This window comes from Phoxinus phoxinus (assembly GCF_949152265.1).
Source record: "Phoxinus phoxinus genome assembly, chromosome: 15".
NCBI lineage: Eukaryota > Metazoa > Chordata > Actinopteri > Cypriniformes > Leuciscidae > Phoxinus > Phoxinus phoxinus.
In genome coordinates, this window is record NC_136890.1 from 10409488 (window position 1) to 10425559 (window position 16072).

The 16072-nt window shown below is 37.4% G+C and overlaps 1 protein-coding gene across 1 annotated transcript in view; it reads right to left on the reverse strand.

Moving 5' to 3' along the window:
* The window catches only part of cacna1fa (calcium channel, voltage-dependent, L type, alpha 1F subunit a), a 45585-nt gene that overhangs the window by 2359 nt on the left and 27154 nt on the right, over positions 1 to 16072 (reverse strand). The window contains exons 27-45 of the mRNA XM_079636726.1: positions 15789 to 15990; positions 15466 to 15624; positions 14598 to 14708; positions 14395 to 14478; positions 14207 to 14227; positions 13202 to 13333; positions 13044 to 13109; positions 12863 to 12954; positions 12599 to 12758; positions 10709 to 10836; positions 10498 to 10594; positions 8807 to 8909; positions 8417 to 8518; positions 8029 to 8153; positions 6232 to 6351; positions 5244 to 5533; positions 3037 to 3402; positions 1091 to 1425; positions 883 to 995 (exon numbers count right to left, since the gene is read on the reverse strand). Of these exons, the coding sequence (XP_079492852.1) occupies positions 883 to 995; positions 1091 to 1425; positions 3037 to 3402; positions 5244 to 5533; positions 6232 to 6351; positions 8029 to 8153; positions 8417 to 8518; positions 8807 to 8909; positions 10498 to 10594; positions 10709 to 10836; positions 12599 to 12758; positions 12863 to 12954; positions 13044 to 13109; positions 13202 to 13333; positions 14207 to 14227; positions 14395 to 14478; positions 14598 to 14708; positions 15466 to 15624; positions 15789 to 15990 (2806 nt within the window). The remainder of the gene's footprint in view (positions 1 to 882; positions 996 to 1090; positions 1426 to 3036; positions 3403 to 5243; positions 5534 to 6231; positions 6352 to 8028; positions 8154 to 8416; positions 8519 to 8806; positions 8910 to 10497; positions 10595 to 10708; positions 10837 to 12598; positions 12759 to 12862; positions 12955 to 13043; positions 13110 to 13201; positions 13334 to 14206; positions 14228 to 14394; positions 14479 to 14597; positions 14709 to 15465; positions 15625 to 15788; positions 15991 to 16072) is intronic.

A 16072-nucleotide genomic window follows, 5' to 3' on the forward strand; every position in this document is an offset into this window, starting at 1 on the left:
TGTGGGAGCACGTACGTTATTTTTAATTATTGGTGTGAAACAGAAATTTGTTATTAGCAGAATTTAATGGTTTATAATTTTATTTTTGCACAATGTTGATTTTGTGTTAATGGTAAATTTCTGGCGTATTCTCCAAATTATGATACATCTTATTCTATATATGATACTTCATTAAGTATCCTGAGACGTAAAGAAATATGTCCGAACATTTATCTAATTTGTACAATTTTAGAATGTAATGTTTTTATTATTTATATAAATGTGAATAATACTAATAATTCATATAGATTGAATAATATTATAGGGTAGAGGTAGAGCATGCTGCATTTAAATAAAAAATAGATATAACTATTAGCTCTCACTCTAATACTGATTAATATACTTCAAAATTCTTGCTGTATCATGTTTGAAACATTTTCAACCATTTTTCATTCAATTTTAAATATGAGTTGCTTAAATCCACTAAATACAATTTTTTAAATATCAATAACAAAGTTATTCTTAATGTTACTTTATTAAAATCATCAAAGATTTCTCAATAAAAAGACGTGTGCATTTCTTCTTGAATAATCCACCAGAAGACATGTACATGTAGGGTTTTTCTGGAAAGTACTGATCATGTTGTTGAGGCCTGTCAAATGTGAGTTTTAAGACCAATTCCAACTGCACCAGACAAACGGCAACAGACACTTCGTCAGGTTTTATCGGGTCAGTGGGTTATCCCTGTTGGCGTTGGTCAGCACTTGTTTTTGCCAATTGAACATGTTAAATCTCCGATTGTTGGGTCATGAACTGAGAAGTGACTTACTGTCTTCTGGTGATAGTCAGTTGTCCTTTTGTGCAGCCTATAAAGATACAATTCCAAATCTGGAGAAAAGTTACCTGTATTCGTGTCCTACAGGGTGGGGAATTTTGGCGGTAAGTGCCTGGGATTGGGAGATCCTCATTGCTGCCCTGCCTTCTCAAACACTGGATGTTAAAGTTTGGCTTTCGGCCTGACAGATACAGGAAAAAGTCATCAATGTTAGGTTCACTGAAAGGTTCAACTCATAATTTTTTTGTAGTGCAGAAAGATAACTGTTGGATTTACCTAAGGGAGTTGGGGGAAGCATGCGTCGCCGTGCAGCGAAACCAGTACCATTGTATTCATTGTTGTTGTATCCGTTACCATTGTATCCATTACTTTGATAACCATTACCATTGTAGCCATTGCTGGAGTAACGATTCCCTGGATAATCAGTCCCATTGGGACCATTCCCATTGTAGCCATTTCCAGGGTAACCATTGCCATTGTAGCCACCAACATCTTGGCTGTTGCCTTGGTAACTATTGCTGATATTGTCAATGGGCTGAACTGGAGTCACACATTCACTTCTCCCATTGGGTGCTGCAGTTTGTGCCGGAGGAACCTCAGGAAACCACTGTCTGTTCAGACATTAGCACAAAATCAGACAGATGTATTAATTTGTAAGAAAAGCTTGTAAAATTCAAACAGACTGTTGTTTGAGTCACGTGAAGGCCCCGATATAATCACAACAATGTTCTTTTTCCTTTTTCACATTTTTCTTTTTTTGAAAAACCTTTGTAGCGGTGTACTGTTAATGAACATCCCAATGCCAGCCGTGCTTCTGTGAGTGGCGTTTAGATGAATATACAAGTATGTGCTATACACACTTTCCTCTCAATAACAAAATAATAACAATAACAAAATAATAATACAGGTGATAAAACAGCAGTTAAGATGTGGATATGTTTGCACCAGCAAACCTGGCACTCTAATCTGGCACTCTAATCAAGTCACGTCATGTTTATATATATATATACAGGGCTCTCAAGTTTTATCAAAAGTTTGGAGTGAGATCTGTTAGGTGAGGAGCCATCCAAATTTGCATCAGCGGCCCCTCGGCCCCACCAAATTCGCTTCAATTTTTGCTAGCAGTTAAATTTTGCCAATTGTTCCTAATTGACCAGCACAAATGCAAATTAAAACCATTTTGGCAATCATAGACAGCCTTCCAAATCTGCTCAAACGGTCAACTTTAAAGGGGTCATCGGATGCCCATTTTCCACAAATTGGTATTCTTTGGGTTCTTCATGTAAAGTTTGTAACATAAGTTACTTTGGTTAAAATTCCTCAATGGTTGCGTAAAACACCCCTTTTTCCTCCTCAAAAACAGCTCTGTTCACAGCGACTCGTTTCGGTGCATGTCTCTTTAAATGATAATGAGCAACAACTTTTTGGCTTTTTGAGGATTAAAAGTGAGTGGATTTTTTCATTTTATGGTGGTTGTGTCCACACACTGCAAAGACACATTTATATGCAAACACCATATAAAAGTGAATTTTGCATCCGCTTTAAATTAAGCAGTTGGAGAGTTTTGACTTGGAGTGCTTGGAGCGGGAACACGTAATTTACCCGGAAACAACACATTCTAATTTCTGATTGGCTGGAAGCTGGCATTTAACTCTGTATAACTCGAGATAGATGCTATGAACTCGGCAGAGAACTTCCCTCCGTTTGTCTGCTCCTCGTCCATTAATTGTATAGCGGGACAAGTTATCCCTCACTCCTCAGCGTGAGAAACACAAGGTGTGGCATGTGAGCGTGTGCAGGGGTTGAAATGCACTTGAGAGCCCTGTCTTTATACAATAGATTACTTAAAGCAGCTTTCTTAAATTTCGACGTGTTCATGCTTTTACTCGCAGATGTCTGACCTCGATGGGCTGAACAGAAGAAATGAACTGGAGAATATTTTCACGTCAAAGGCGGCAGAGTGCCAGAACACTCCTATCTATTATGTAATCGCCATGGACCAATGGTAGTTTGAAGGTGTTTACCAGCAGAAGCGAACCTTTCCGGAAAGTTCACTTTGCCAAGCTATTTCGTAAAGTAAACAAACTCCAAACGAATTTAGTTTTGGCCTGATTTAGATTTGAAATGATGTCACACAAGTTCGTTCTTCGATTTTGCTTAAAGTATATCAGGGCCTTGAATTATTTTGGTGCATTATGGGTAGTCAAACATTTCCTACTAACCTATCATGTGAGACCGCACTACGAGGGTCCTCCCTGCTGACAGCACTTTGCTCTGGAGGGTATGGCATCTCTTTAACTCCTGTGACTGTAACTCCTCCTCCTGGGACAGTAACTCCTCCTCCTGGGACTGTAACTCCTCCTCCTGGGACTGTAACTCCTCCTCCTGGGACTGTAACTCCTCCTCCTGTGACTGCTTCTCCCGTCACTCCTTCACCCCCACCTGTGACTCCTACTTGCATGGCTCCTCCTGTGACTGCTTCTCCATTTCCTCCTGGAATGACGACCCCTTCTGTGACTCCTTCATTTTGCATTCCTCCATCCGGAGATGGGGGAGGAATATATTCACAAGCACTAGTTGTATCATTCCTGAATATGAGAGTTTAATAAGAAATACAGTAAGATGATATACAAAAAAAGGTCTTCAAATACCTTTATCCGAATACCCTGCAATTCTTCCAGCTAATTTCAATAAGCTAATGCTACAATGGCTGATAATGCTCCACAATGATGTTCTTTTAAGATTTTAAAGTGAAAAGTCAACGTTTCTCTAAAGGCTGGAATACACTACACAACTTTTAAAATCTGAACAGATTTTAAAACATTATACATTATATACTTGCAGACTAGTTAAATGGTTAGAGAGATAAACTGAGCATAATACACTAAACGACAGAGGATCATACACTTACCAGACATACAAGTTGTTCTGAACACATCAAGCTCGTGCAGAAACATGCTAGGTTACGCACAACTAATAAAAACAATGTGTTTTAAAATTAGCTGAAAATATCAAACATATTTAAAATTCTCTGTGCCCATCATACACTACGTGATTTTCTGCTAAATCTCCGACTGCCCAAAAAAATCATTCAGACAAATCAGGGCAGAAGAATGCTGGGCGAAAGTTGTGAAACGTATTCCAGCCTTAAGATGCAAAATACTTTTGACAGCAAATGTTACAATGTGCTACCTAAAAATCCTTGAATTTCCACCACATATTTTGCCATGAAAAAGACAACAGAACCATGTGTCCAGTTCTGGCATTCTAGATATATTCAGAGCTAAGTCTCTAAGTCTGAGTTAAAGGAAACATTAAAACAGCAGCAGCAGCAAGTGGAGCTAAACAAAGCAGCTGACGACAAATTGGGAATGTGTTTTACTTACATTATGCTATTCCATGAAAATGAAAACATAGTTTTATTGTCTATTTTGCTCTTGCTGTGAATGTGAACTGTTTTGTATTTTAATATGTTTTATTCCTGTGATGTCAAAACTGAATTTTCAGCATCAGTACTCCAGTCTTCAGTGTCACATGATACTTCAGAAATCATTCTAATATGCTGATTTGGTGCTCAGGAAACATTTATTATTATCAATGTTGGAAACAGTTGCGCGGCTTAATATTTTTGTGGAAACCATGAAACCATGATGCAATTTTTTTAGGATTCTTTGATGAATAGAAAGTTTAAAAGAACAGCACTTATTTGACATTTATATGTCTTTACTCTCACAGTAAAATCTGACTGATCCCAGCCTTTTGAACAGTGGTGTACTTTCTATAATTTCAGGAATCTTTACAAAATATTGGTTACAGTTTATCTTTATGTTCCACTGTAGGCATTCTACTAATTATAACTTTGCAACTACATTTCAACTAACTTAGACTGTTAGTAGACTGTTAAGTTAGAGTTAGTTGTCAGGGTTCGGATTAGTTGCAAAGTTACTTATAGTTAGTTGAATGTCTAAAGTGATCAATCGAAATAATGTGTTATCATATTTTCTTTTGTGAAGAAAGTATCATACTGGTTTGGTTCAACATGAGGGTGAGTAAGGATGACAGATGACATCTACACAGCATGTCTGTCAAACTTGGCAAGCATTGCAACTCCCCAAAATTCAGACTACTTTGCAATTTAACATTTTGGAAACTGAAAATACGCTAATTTTTATTTTATTTTTGGAGCACCTAAAACTGTGAAGCGATTAGTGAACTGATAAATATGAAATTACAGGCCCTTTACAACAGATTAAAAAAAAAAGTCTTGTCTTGGACTAAAATCTAACCACCCCATCCAGTCAAAATTCCTCAAAACAGCTTTTCCTCAGACTCCAACTCAAGTCATTAGAGTTCTCTAAATTCAGTGTAGAAGCTTCTAAATACATGCATAATTATATTCTTTTGTCTCTTATCTTAATGTGCTCCTTGCCTTTGGTTGGTATTCAGCATCCACAGTGGGGTGAGTTTGCTGTGACTGGAGGCCCACCTGCTGGGCAGGGGAGACAACCTCTGAGGCTGATCAATTATCACTTCGTTTTCGGATAGGGCGGACACCGGACGTGAGTCCAACAGAGCCTCCTCCAGCATTAAGCTCCCATTGCGTATTCTAGGAGGAAGCTCAATGCTCACAGAGGTCTCATCCAGATGGGGGGGCATAGGGCTGCTTCTGGGGGTGGACATGGCCGGTGTGGGAGGAGCATCACTGAAGACACTGTCACTCTGCAGTTGGCAAGGGAAACATAATTTACTGTCGTTCCAGTGAGACTTGTCTATATATAGTTTTATAATGCATTTGAAACCTTTAAATTACAGTTGTGACTAATACAGTTGTAATACACTTTATTTGAAGTGTCCTTGCTATAGTATAATTATACAATTAAGTACTGAATAATTTTAATGAACAAATTGTGCTTACTATAGGGTTTAGATTAGCGTTTGGTTTAGGGTTAGAATTATGCATAACTTTCTGTTATTACTATAGTAAGTACATCTAATGTGTGACAAGGACACTGTAAAATAAAGTTGTACCATTTTTTTTAAATTGAATATTTACAATTTAAAGTTCCCCACAATGCCTTTTTTGGATATTAACTTTCACATAGTGTGTGATATTGCTTTAAACACTAGTTGTAGCTTTTCGTTCATATTGTCGACATGAGAAGACGCTGTTTTCTGTGCTTCTCGAAAGCTAATGCACTTCCAAAAGATGAGGACTCTGGCTCAATTGATACAGTAAAACCGATGCTTACGTTACTGCTATGTAAACTATGAGAAAATTAAAGAACTTGGATGCATGTAATCCTACTGTAGGAGACTTTTGGTTAAGGTTTATTGAGAGCATATGGCATGCTGTCAGTTAGTTTAAAGCACTCTCAGTTTACTATTCCCACTGGATTTTTACTGCTGAGTGTTCTCACCCTGAAGAAGTCTTCTTCTTCCATCATCTCCCCCTCCAACCCTTCCAGCCCTTCCTCATCCTCCATCGCCATAGCCAGGCGCATCTCTGGGGCCAGATCCTGTAGTGTGCGTAACCCAGCCTGGACCACACAAGATGAGAGTCATGTCAAAGACAGGCTGTAATCCAGTGATGCTGCACTAGGGTTGCACAGAATAACAGTGCAAAAAGTATATAATGTGAGAATATGGAGCTCATACTCGAGGGAAAAAGGCCCAAACTGTGCAAAAATATGCCATTTGCATACATTTATAGACCAAAAAGTCAAATCAATGAAATCCTTTTTAAGCGTATAGCAGACAACTTGTATAAAATGCATATAAATGTCACTCTATATCACCAAAAATATGTCTTAATTTACAGATGCTCTGTATTTTTGGGGAGCAAAAAATATAATGCAATGCACCACAATGATCGTTCAGGGATATTCAAATAAACTCTCAAAAAGCCTGTTGTATTATATTTGATGCTTAGCCTGGGTTTCCCCATACTGCCTTTGCACAGCGCGATTTTATTCACGCTGAAAGGCAGTCTGGATACCATGGACCAGATTTTTGCCTCATCTAGGGAACCAATCACAGAACGGGGAGGGAGCAGCAAGACGATGACGATATCTATGCGACACAACTAAGCAGTTTGTTTATATCCATATATACCTTCGACCCTCATGTTTATCTTGCACAAACGGCAATAGTCGCTGAAGGTCATTGTTTACACAAAAATATCTTACCCATCGTCTTCTTCTTTGTCTAATTTCTGTCGCTCTACATACGTCATCTGGTATAATGGAAACGATTGGCTATGAGCTACGTACAGGTGCATTTGATAGACATTCTTAGCACCCAATAAACGGCGCCGGGCATTCGTAAACCACGCCTCAAATATGAGAAAATTAACATGTGGTTCCCAGACCCAAGTCTCAACGAGAATTGGCTCTGGCGTTAGCCAGGCTATTTGATGCTTACATTTTAACATGATTTTTCAAAAAAATTATGTATGGATAATCAAGTAAACCTGAGCTTCTTCAGTCCAGTAAGAGTCCACTAAGTGGGGCGAGTAGGACTTGAGGGGTGACAATGGTGCCGTGACCCGGATGGGAGTGAGGTTTAAGGGGGTGAGTGTAACGGAGACAAGCTAGTAAGAGCTGTGCTTGTAAACCTCACTCCACTGGCCTCAAGATGCGTACTACCGACTGACATCAGAGGCTGTGGTCTTTAGTGTCCTTGTTAGCACCTGCCTCCCATGCCGGAGACACTGGTTCGAATCCCGCTCCGGGCGACTCGAGTAAGACCGGTAACAGTTATGCTTATGTTTATGTTATGCAAAAAAAGTATGTACCACGACTTGATTTACTTTTTTAAAGAATAATACAAAAATGCTTTTTACTTGCTAAAAATTGTAAACAAGAAAACAGAAGGCATGTAGTAGATTGTGTACAACATGTTTTTCAGCAAAGTTTTGATCATGTTGATAATTTAGAAGCTTTAGAAATGTGCATATCAAATGTGATATAGAAGTCATGATTGAGTAATTGATGTGCTCATAGTAACACAAATCAATGTATTACATTTAAATTTTTCCATTTGAGCAAATTAATTTAATTGTTGTTATTTTCTTGCTCAAATATGTTATGTTTATGCACGGAAATAGTTCTAATTCTACGACTCCCTATTCTCTGCACGTAAACAGCCATTTGTCACTGAAAAATTAAAAGTTAAAAGAAGACACACACACACACAAATCTGTTATAATTCATTACCTGGAGAGAGGCTGACTTGTCCTTGCCTTTCTTCTTCCTCTCTTTCTCCTTTCGCTTACGAAACTTTTTAAAGTAGTCCTGAATCAGGAAGCTGGCATAGAACTTTCCTGCAGTCACCTCATTCCCTAAAACGTAGAGAGATGGATTTTTGGAAGAAAAAAAATGCAGATCTTCAGTTGTCTGAAGAGGTAACTTTTTTGGGGTGGCAAGGGACTTGTTGGTCATTGATTGAGGCATTTCTGATTCAACACAGTGTTAGCGCTAAGCCTCGGAGAACACTGTATGTCCTTCATGGTCTGTTTGTAAGATCAAACTTGTATATGGTGTTGGTTGTCCTGTCCACATAAAGCACAGAAAGCTTATAAGATATTATTGTAACATACTCTACCTGCAGGGGGAGGTATAACTTCATCCAGCAGTTTGGGTTTGGTACGTTTCCAGATCTTCTTGATGATAGATCTCAGCTCCTCGTTCTGCTGGTCAATGGGGCCTGTGTTGAACGGAAAGGTACTGTATTACTGTATTTAGGATAGAAAAAATGCTTCATTTTGCAGTAGATTTAGTCCAAAAGCGCACAACAGATTATTTAAATCTATTAGCATCATCATCATCATTTTCCATAGAAAACTTTAATTTATGCAAGCAATTACAAACGTCCTCACTTTTACATGTCAGAATTGACAGAAGTGTATTAATTGTGTGTGTGTGTGTGTGTGTGTGTGTGTGCGTGCGTGCGTGCGTGCGTGTGTGCGTGCGTGTGTGTGTGCAGGAGTCCAACCATCTGTTTTGATCTTGAGTGAAGTTCTGACGAGAGCAAACAGGGTGGCGTTGAAGGACACAGTGCCATCAGGATAGAGAGGCACATTCATAGCAACCAGTCTCTGCCAAAGAGAAAGAGGGAGATGGGTAGAGAGAAACAGAAGGGCTTAGATATGAATGGTTGCCAGGACACTGCTACTGTATGTGGAGTATGTTGAAATGGGCCTGCTACTGTGTTCTGGGTGGTTGCTTACTGGACCTTAATACTGCTTAATAAGTCTCTGGTATTTTTGGTCTCTACAGACACCACCGTTTAAATGTTAGGATGCATTGTATTAATCAAAAGTGACAGTAAAGACTTTAAGGTAACACGTACAACAAAAATTGTACGTCTGTTGTATATAAAAGTTTTTATCACATTTCTGGCTAAATATTTTCTTGTGCAATGTAGTTACAGGGTAATTTTGACATCTGTGTAAATTAAACTTATAATTATATATATGGCTGTATCTAAGCACAGTATGATAAAAATTTAATTTATTGGCTTTTCTTTCTAAACTACTTAACGTTAAGCCAAAAAAAAAAGTTTCTGCTACGATTTTAATTTAGAACGTACCATGTAGTACTTAGTACTTACCTTATCACATTGTATTGCAATGACACTTAAATGTCAAGGCAAATATACTGTGTAATTAAAACATTTTTTTTCTTTTTTCCTTAATAAGAGTACCTTTCTCTGTAATTTAAATTTAAATACAGCCATATATATATATATATATATATATATATATATATATATATATATATATATATATATAAGTTTAATTTACAACCCACAGATGTCAAAATTACCCTGTAACTACATTGCACAAGAACATATTTTGCCAGAAATGTGATAAAAACTTTTATATACAACAGACGTACAATTATTGCCTGGAAAATAATAACAGAATAGGTACCTGTTAGTTTTAAAATAATTACATTATAAATAATTCGCTTGTATATTATACCCATTTATTACCCAAAACGTAACATATTGTTCCCTTATACCTACACGGATGTACACTATAATTACAGAAACGTACATCGTAATTTCAGTTTACTTACGAAGTTCTTTGCAGGTTGTATATCTGCTACCGAGGTTGTATATATGTATAATAAAGGGGTAACCCTTTATTACCCAAAACTGAATTTTTGTTCCCTTATACCTACACGGAAGTACACTATAATTATAGAAACGTACACTGTAATTCCGGTTTACTTACGCAGTTGTTTGCGGGTCGTAATATAAAGTGTTACCAACTTTAATATTGTTACAAAATATTTTTATTTCAAATAAATGCAGTTCTTTAAACTTCCTATTCATCAAAACAATCCTGAAAAGATACATTTATAAAACTAAAATATAAACGGTTTTCAACATTAATAATAATAAGAAATGTTGGTAGCACTTTATTTTACCTAATTTTTGTAATGACACTAACCCTGAACCTACCCCAAACCTTAACAGACCCCATGTAGAAAGTACATTGAAAGTGCACGTACTGTAAAATAAAGTGCAACCAAAATGTTTCTTGAGCACCAAATCAGCATGATTTCTGAAGGATCATGTGACACTGGAGACTTGGGTTCCTCCTAAAATGCAAATCTACAGGACTTTTCACCCATTTCATTATCCACCAGTGACTGTATAAATCCAAATGTCCTTACCCTACACGCTACTCGATGTGGACAGAGTTTCCCAAAGCCCAGCGGAGGCTGAATTCTGCGCAACATGGTGACTACATCTAGATGTTTAATCCTTCCCCTGATGCAAAGAAATTCAACAATATTTATTAATTTAAGTAACATACTCATTTAAGACTGGGATTTAGTTATGCTCTCATAAAAAAAGACATCCAGTTTGTGTGAAATCACTTACGTGGCTTCTGGGTCGTAATCCGACCAGACTCGTTTAAACTCATCGAGGTGATGAGTGCCCAGCACAGTCCAGTCTCTGGTCAGATACTCAAAGTTATCCATGATGACAGCGATGAACAAGTTAATGATCTGAGAAAATGCAGATTAATCACTAAACAAATTTGTTTATTATTTTCAGAGATGGATTTTCAAAAAGTTAAATATTTCCCCAAGAAAATGTATGTTCGCTCAAAACTTTTGCATTCTCTCTCAAAACTATTGCATTCCCTGAAAAACTTTACATTTGCTAGCAAAAGCATTGAATAAACTTCAAAAAGCAACTTTTTTCCATTTTAAATCAACACAACTTTTGCAAGAGATTGCAAAACTTTTGCGAGTTAAAGGTGCAGTAAACGATTTCTGAGAAACACTGTTGATATTTGAAATCAAAACCTAAAAAGCACAAACAGGCAATGCAAGAGTGGATGTTTCTTTATCAAAGCTGAGGCTAATCATAAAAAATAAAGCGAAGATGACGAACGAACGACGAGGAAGAACAAAAAATGCACATACAATATACAAGTTCGTTGTTAGTCGCCAGCAGCACACCAGTTCCAGACAAACAATGACACTCAAAACTGTCCTTTTACTAGCCTATAGCAAACATTACAACAACAATCTCTCAAACAATTTCTTCAAATATCCCTCTTGTTCACTCTCTCTCCTTCCCCATCATGAGTGTATACGCCCCCTACAGCTGATTGGCTACAAGTGTGTTGTGGTGCTCCAATCCACTTTCAACAGCGTTTTATCAGAAATCGCTTACTGCACCTTTAAGTCAATACGTTTGCGAGTTAACACAAAACGTCTGCAATAACGCAAAACTTTTGCAAGAGGGTGCAAAACTTTTGCATGAAAATGGGAGACTTAGGCTGCGTTTACACTTGGCATTAACATGCGACCTGTATCTGGATGTTGTCCACATACACATTGAAAAGACAAGTGTAAACGCGCTTCTGATCGGAATGTTATCCGATCAGCGTGTCCAGTTTCGGAGGTAGTCGAGGACGCATTGTGATCGGATCTCAGTGTAATGTAAACGCAATCCAGCCATCGTGTCTGCATTCACAGGTGAACGTCATATAAATCCCCGCCCAGTCTCCCCACGTGCTGTCTGAAAATAATGGCCAGACGCAGTTTAGACAATAAATTAAATTTATTTGAACCTTACAATAAACGTCAATATTTAAAACAGTTTATTTAGACTTACATGACACTGTGTGTGTGTGTGTGTCATTTTTCATTTTAATTGTGCAACATTATCTGAACGAGACGATCGCCTGTACAATCACAGCTGTGAGTCATGAGATCTTAATGAAGAGTGTGCGCTGCTTTGCCAGAGGAAAAATAGGAATAAACTTTTTATTTTATTTTTACGTTTTAAATGTCGAATGTTTTTATTGTTTCAGCATGTTTATTAATCTCCCATTTCTGTTAATATAGTCATTGCATGCTATAACCTTAAACCCCGATGATCGATGGTGTGACTTATATGGTTATTTTTGTATGATCAACTCTGGAAATATTCCTTCATTCAAAAAACGTAATTTGATTTAAGGATGGAGATTGCACAAGAAAGTAAAGTGAGTGAGTGAAAGTAATTGGGACATTGCTTGATTTTATATCATCTTTACTCTTATTGGTGTCGTGCTACAGACCTAATTAAAATATTATGCAGGAAACAGAAATCCGATCGTTTATCCAGATACAGAGGCTACTTAATATGAACAAATGTAAACGCACGGTGTCCTGATTGGCTAATGATCCGATCTGCTTGATCGGATCATGGTGATCGCATGTTAATGCCAAGTGTAAACGCAGCCAATGTTGTTGTGGATGTTGTATCCCTTACCAGGAAGGCACAGAGTGCAAAGAAACTGATAAAATAGAGGTACGCCAGGTTGCTTCCACAGCTGTACTCCTCCCCTGGCTCAATGTCAGACTCTGGGTCACACCGACGTCCTGGCAGTGCCGCAAGCATGATCTGCTGCCACTGTTCACCCGTTGCACATCTGGGTTTGAAGACATGCAACAAACCTTTACGTGAAACCATTTACTAACCAGATAAAAAAGCAGATCATTATCCAAACTCAAGTGAAAAATCTGAAAAGCTTACCTGAAAAGCAGAAGTACAGCCATGAAGAAGGTTTGGAAATTGTTGTTCCGACTGAGTTCAGTATCGTCGTCAATAGCTATCTTCCCAAATGTCTGGAATCACAGCAAAGAGTTTAATCTGGAATGTTTCTCAAATGAGGAGAGGGAGAGGAACATATACAAACGTGTAAAGATGAACCCACCTGCATTCCAATCACGCCATAGATGAAAAAGATCATAGCAATGAGTAGGCCAACGTATGGCAGTGCCTGAAGGTAAGCAGAGAGATAAGTAGAAATTATGCAAAAAAGAGAATTGAGAATGAGAGTATAGTGAGCTTATTTGTTCCTAAAATTCTCACCTGTAGAGATTTAAGGAAGGTCCAAAGGAGAGTTCGAATGCCTTCGCCCTTACTGAGCAGCTTGACTAGTCGCATAACTCGGAAAAGACGGAAGAAAGTGATGGACACTTTGGCACTCTCCCCATCTTTCCCCTTTTGAAGTTGTAAAAGAGAACGACATACCAAATATTAATGTATAATTTTTAAAAGTCATTTTTAAATGATGTAATCATGCCAGTGGCACATTTCAAAGTGAATTATTATTTGAAGCAGTCACAATATAATGCAGGTTTTGCTAAGAGATAAGCAGTGAAAACTACATTAGACCGGACAGCAAACAGCCTGTTTAAGAGTAAGGGTCAGAAAATGTGGAAAAATGGGAAATGGTCAAGACAATTTTTAGACAAGTCAAATTTAATTCCAAAGACAATCAAATGATTCAAATAAATTAAACATGTCCTTTAAAGATCATAAAAGCTCAAGAACTCACATTAATGAAAGTCATAAAAGCCTAACATTTAAATAATGAACTATAAAAATATACAAAGCAAATTAAATTTTGATATAGACATAATATAATATTAAATATAAATACTATTCTAGAGTTCTACAGAATACAGTTCTAGAACCTTCTATGTGTCGCCACATAAAACAGGACCAAAGTTTCTTTCTGCAAATTTCTATACGATGTCAACGTAACATTTGTTTCATGTCGGAATGATTGTATTTACAAAATAAGTGCGCATAAACAACACCAAAGTGTCTTATTTACCAGAGGAAAAGTCATATTTTCACTGATTTTCTGAGTTGTGGGTGTATACATTGAAAATTATGGAAGCAAATCACCAGCAAATTCTTATTGATGACAATTAATGTTTAATTGGACATTTTGAATGTACAATTTATGTATATATTTTGTGTACTATTGATAAACAATAGATAAGCTTGCAAGATACTTATTTAGCTGATTTATAAGGTGATTAAACTGCATTTCCCTTCATTCTTCATTCTGTGGGATATTCTTACCTCCGCATGGTCTCCTCCACCCTGAGCCAGTAACGGGACGTTCCAAAAGCACACAGTGGAGCAGGAAACAGAAGATGTGGGACATGATAGAAGTTGATAAGTGAGTGTGTGTCTAAGATAACAAATGCTATAGTACTTTAATCATTGTCACACACTCATAGTTCAGATAGTTTTAAAACAATACATACACTGAGCTCTGCAATCATGATGTCCACCAAACTGCCCACCACTATCAGCGCATCAAAAGAGTTCCAGGCATCTATAAAATAATGCTGTGTAATCCACAACAAAGAGAGAGCAAGAGGGAGAGAGAGCAAAAAGCACAAATGTAAAGGCACTAACACGTGTCGACGTGTTATCAAACCGAAAGGATGTGTGCAGCAAGTCTCACATAAGGTCTCAGAGCCAGAAGTTTGATGATCATCTCAATAGTGAACAGCGTAGTGAAGATCATGTTCAGGATGTCCATCACAGAGTTGAAGAGTTTGGACTGCTCATAGTGCTGTGGGGTCACAGTGATGTAATCTCATTAGTGGACTAGACTACACATGATTGGCTGTATTTTTATGCAGAACCTCTCCAAAGGACCTTTACACTGATATGAGATATATTGTAGGATCAATTAGTTTTCCCAATTCTGATAATAAAAATATATAGCATTTCTACTTTAAACATGTGTTGGCAGTTGTTCACAAGTCACTACTCCTAATTTGTGTGCACTAACTTTGATGGGCTAAATGCAGAGGACAAATTCCTAGTATGGGTTACCATACTTGGCCTTCACGTCATGCCACTTTCATTGTCACTGTCACATATACATCTTTAAAGCACGACAAAAGAATATTAAAACAGTGATTTAAAGTAAATCTCTTCATTTGACATCATTACAATTGTCACTTTTTTATAAGTGTGCTTAATTGTGTTAAGAAACAGTCATTAAGTGTACTCTCTTTAAGTACAACTAACTGGCCTTTTATTTCATAAATATTATATTATCTGCAAGTAAAGTTTTTTTTTTAAAGTATACTTTCAAGATTGAAAGTACACTACAAGTGGACATTCAATACAATTAGCACAGTTCTTCTTCACAAGGGATGTTAACAGTACAACAAGCTGTATATAAACAATGAACATCTATTGAATACCTCTATTTAGCTAAGTAAACGTGTGTGTGTGTGTGTGTGTGTGTGTGTGTGTGTGTGTGTGTGTGTGTGTGTGTGTGTGTGTGTGTGTGTGTGTGTGTGTGTGTGTGTGTGTACCTGTACAGCCAGTGCAAGCGTGTTGAGCAGAATGAGCAAAAACATGATGTACTCAAACTGAGAGGAATTGATGATCTTCCAAAATTTGAGTTGAGAAGGGTTTTTGGGTATGTAAATCTTTATCGGCTGAGCTTTCAATGCGTAATACACACATTGTCGCTGTGAGCAAAAGAGACGTACCATGAGAGAAACCATTAGACAACAAGAACAACACAAGGAAGACAAAAAATAATAATAAATTGAGTAGACTAGACGATCAGGAGAAATACAACTTAGCATCACCTAATTAATATCCAAAAAGATGGTCTTGAATCTAGACTTACCTGATTTTTGTTTAGTTCACAGTTTTTGAACTCAGCCTCTCCTTGTTCACGGAAAGTGATGATGACAAAACCCACAAAGATGTTCATCATGAAGAAGGCGATGATGATGATGTAGATGACGAAGAAGAAGGAAATCTCTACACGGTAGTTATAGATGGGTCCTCTGTTCTCTGCATTAGCATCAATGGCTTTGTACAACAGCCTGCGAAATACCAAAAAATAAAAAAGACGATTAAAGTTTGGAGGATTCAAAATCATTGCTGTTTTGTTAAACGTTTTCCTCA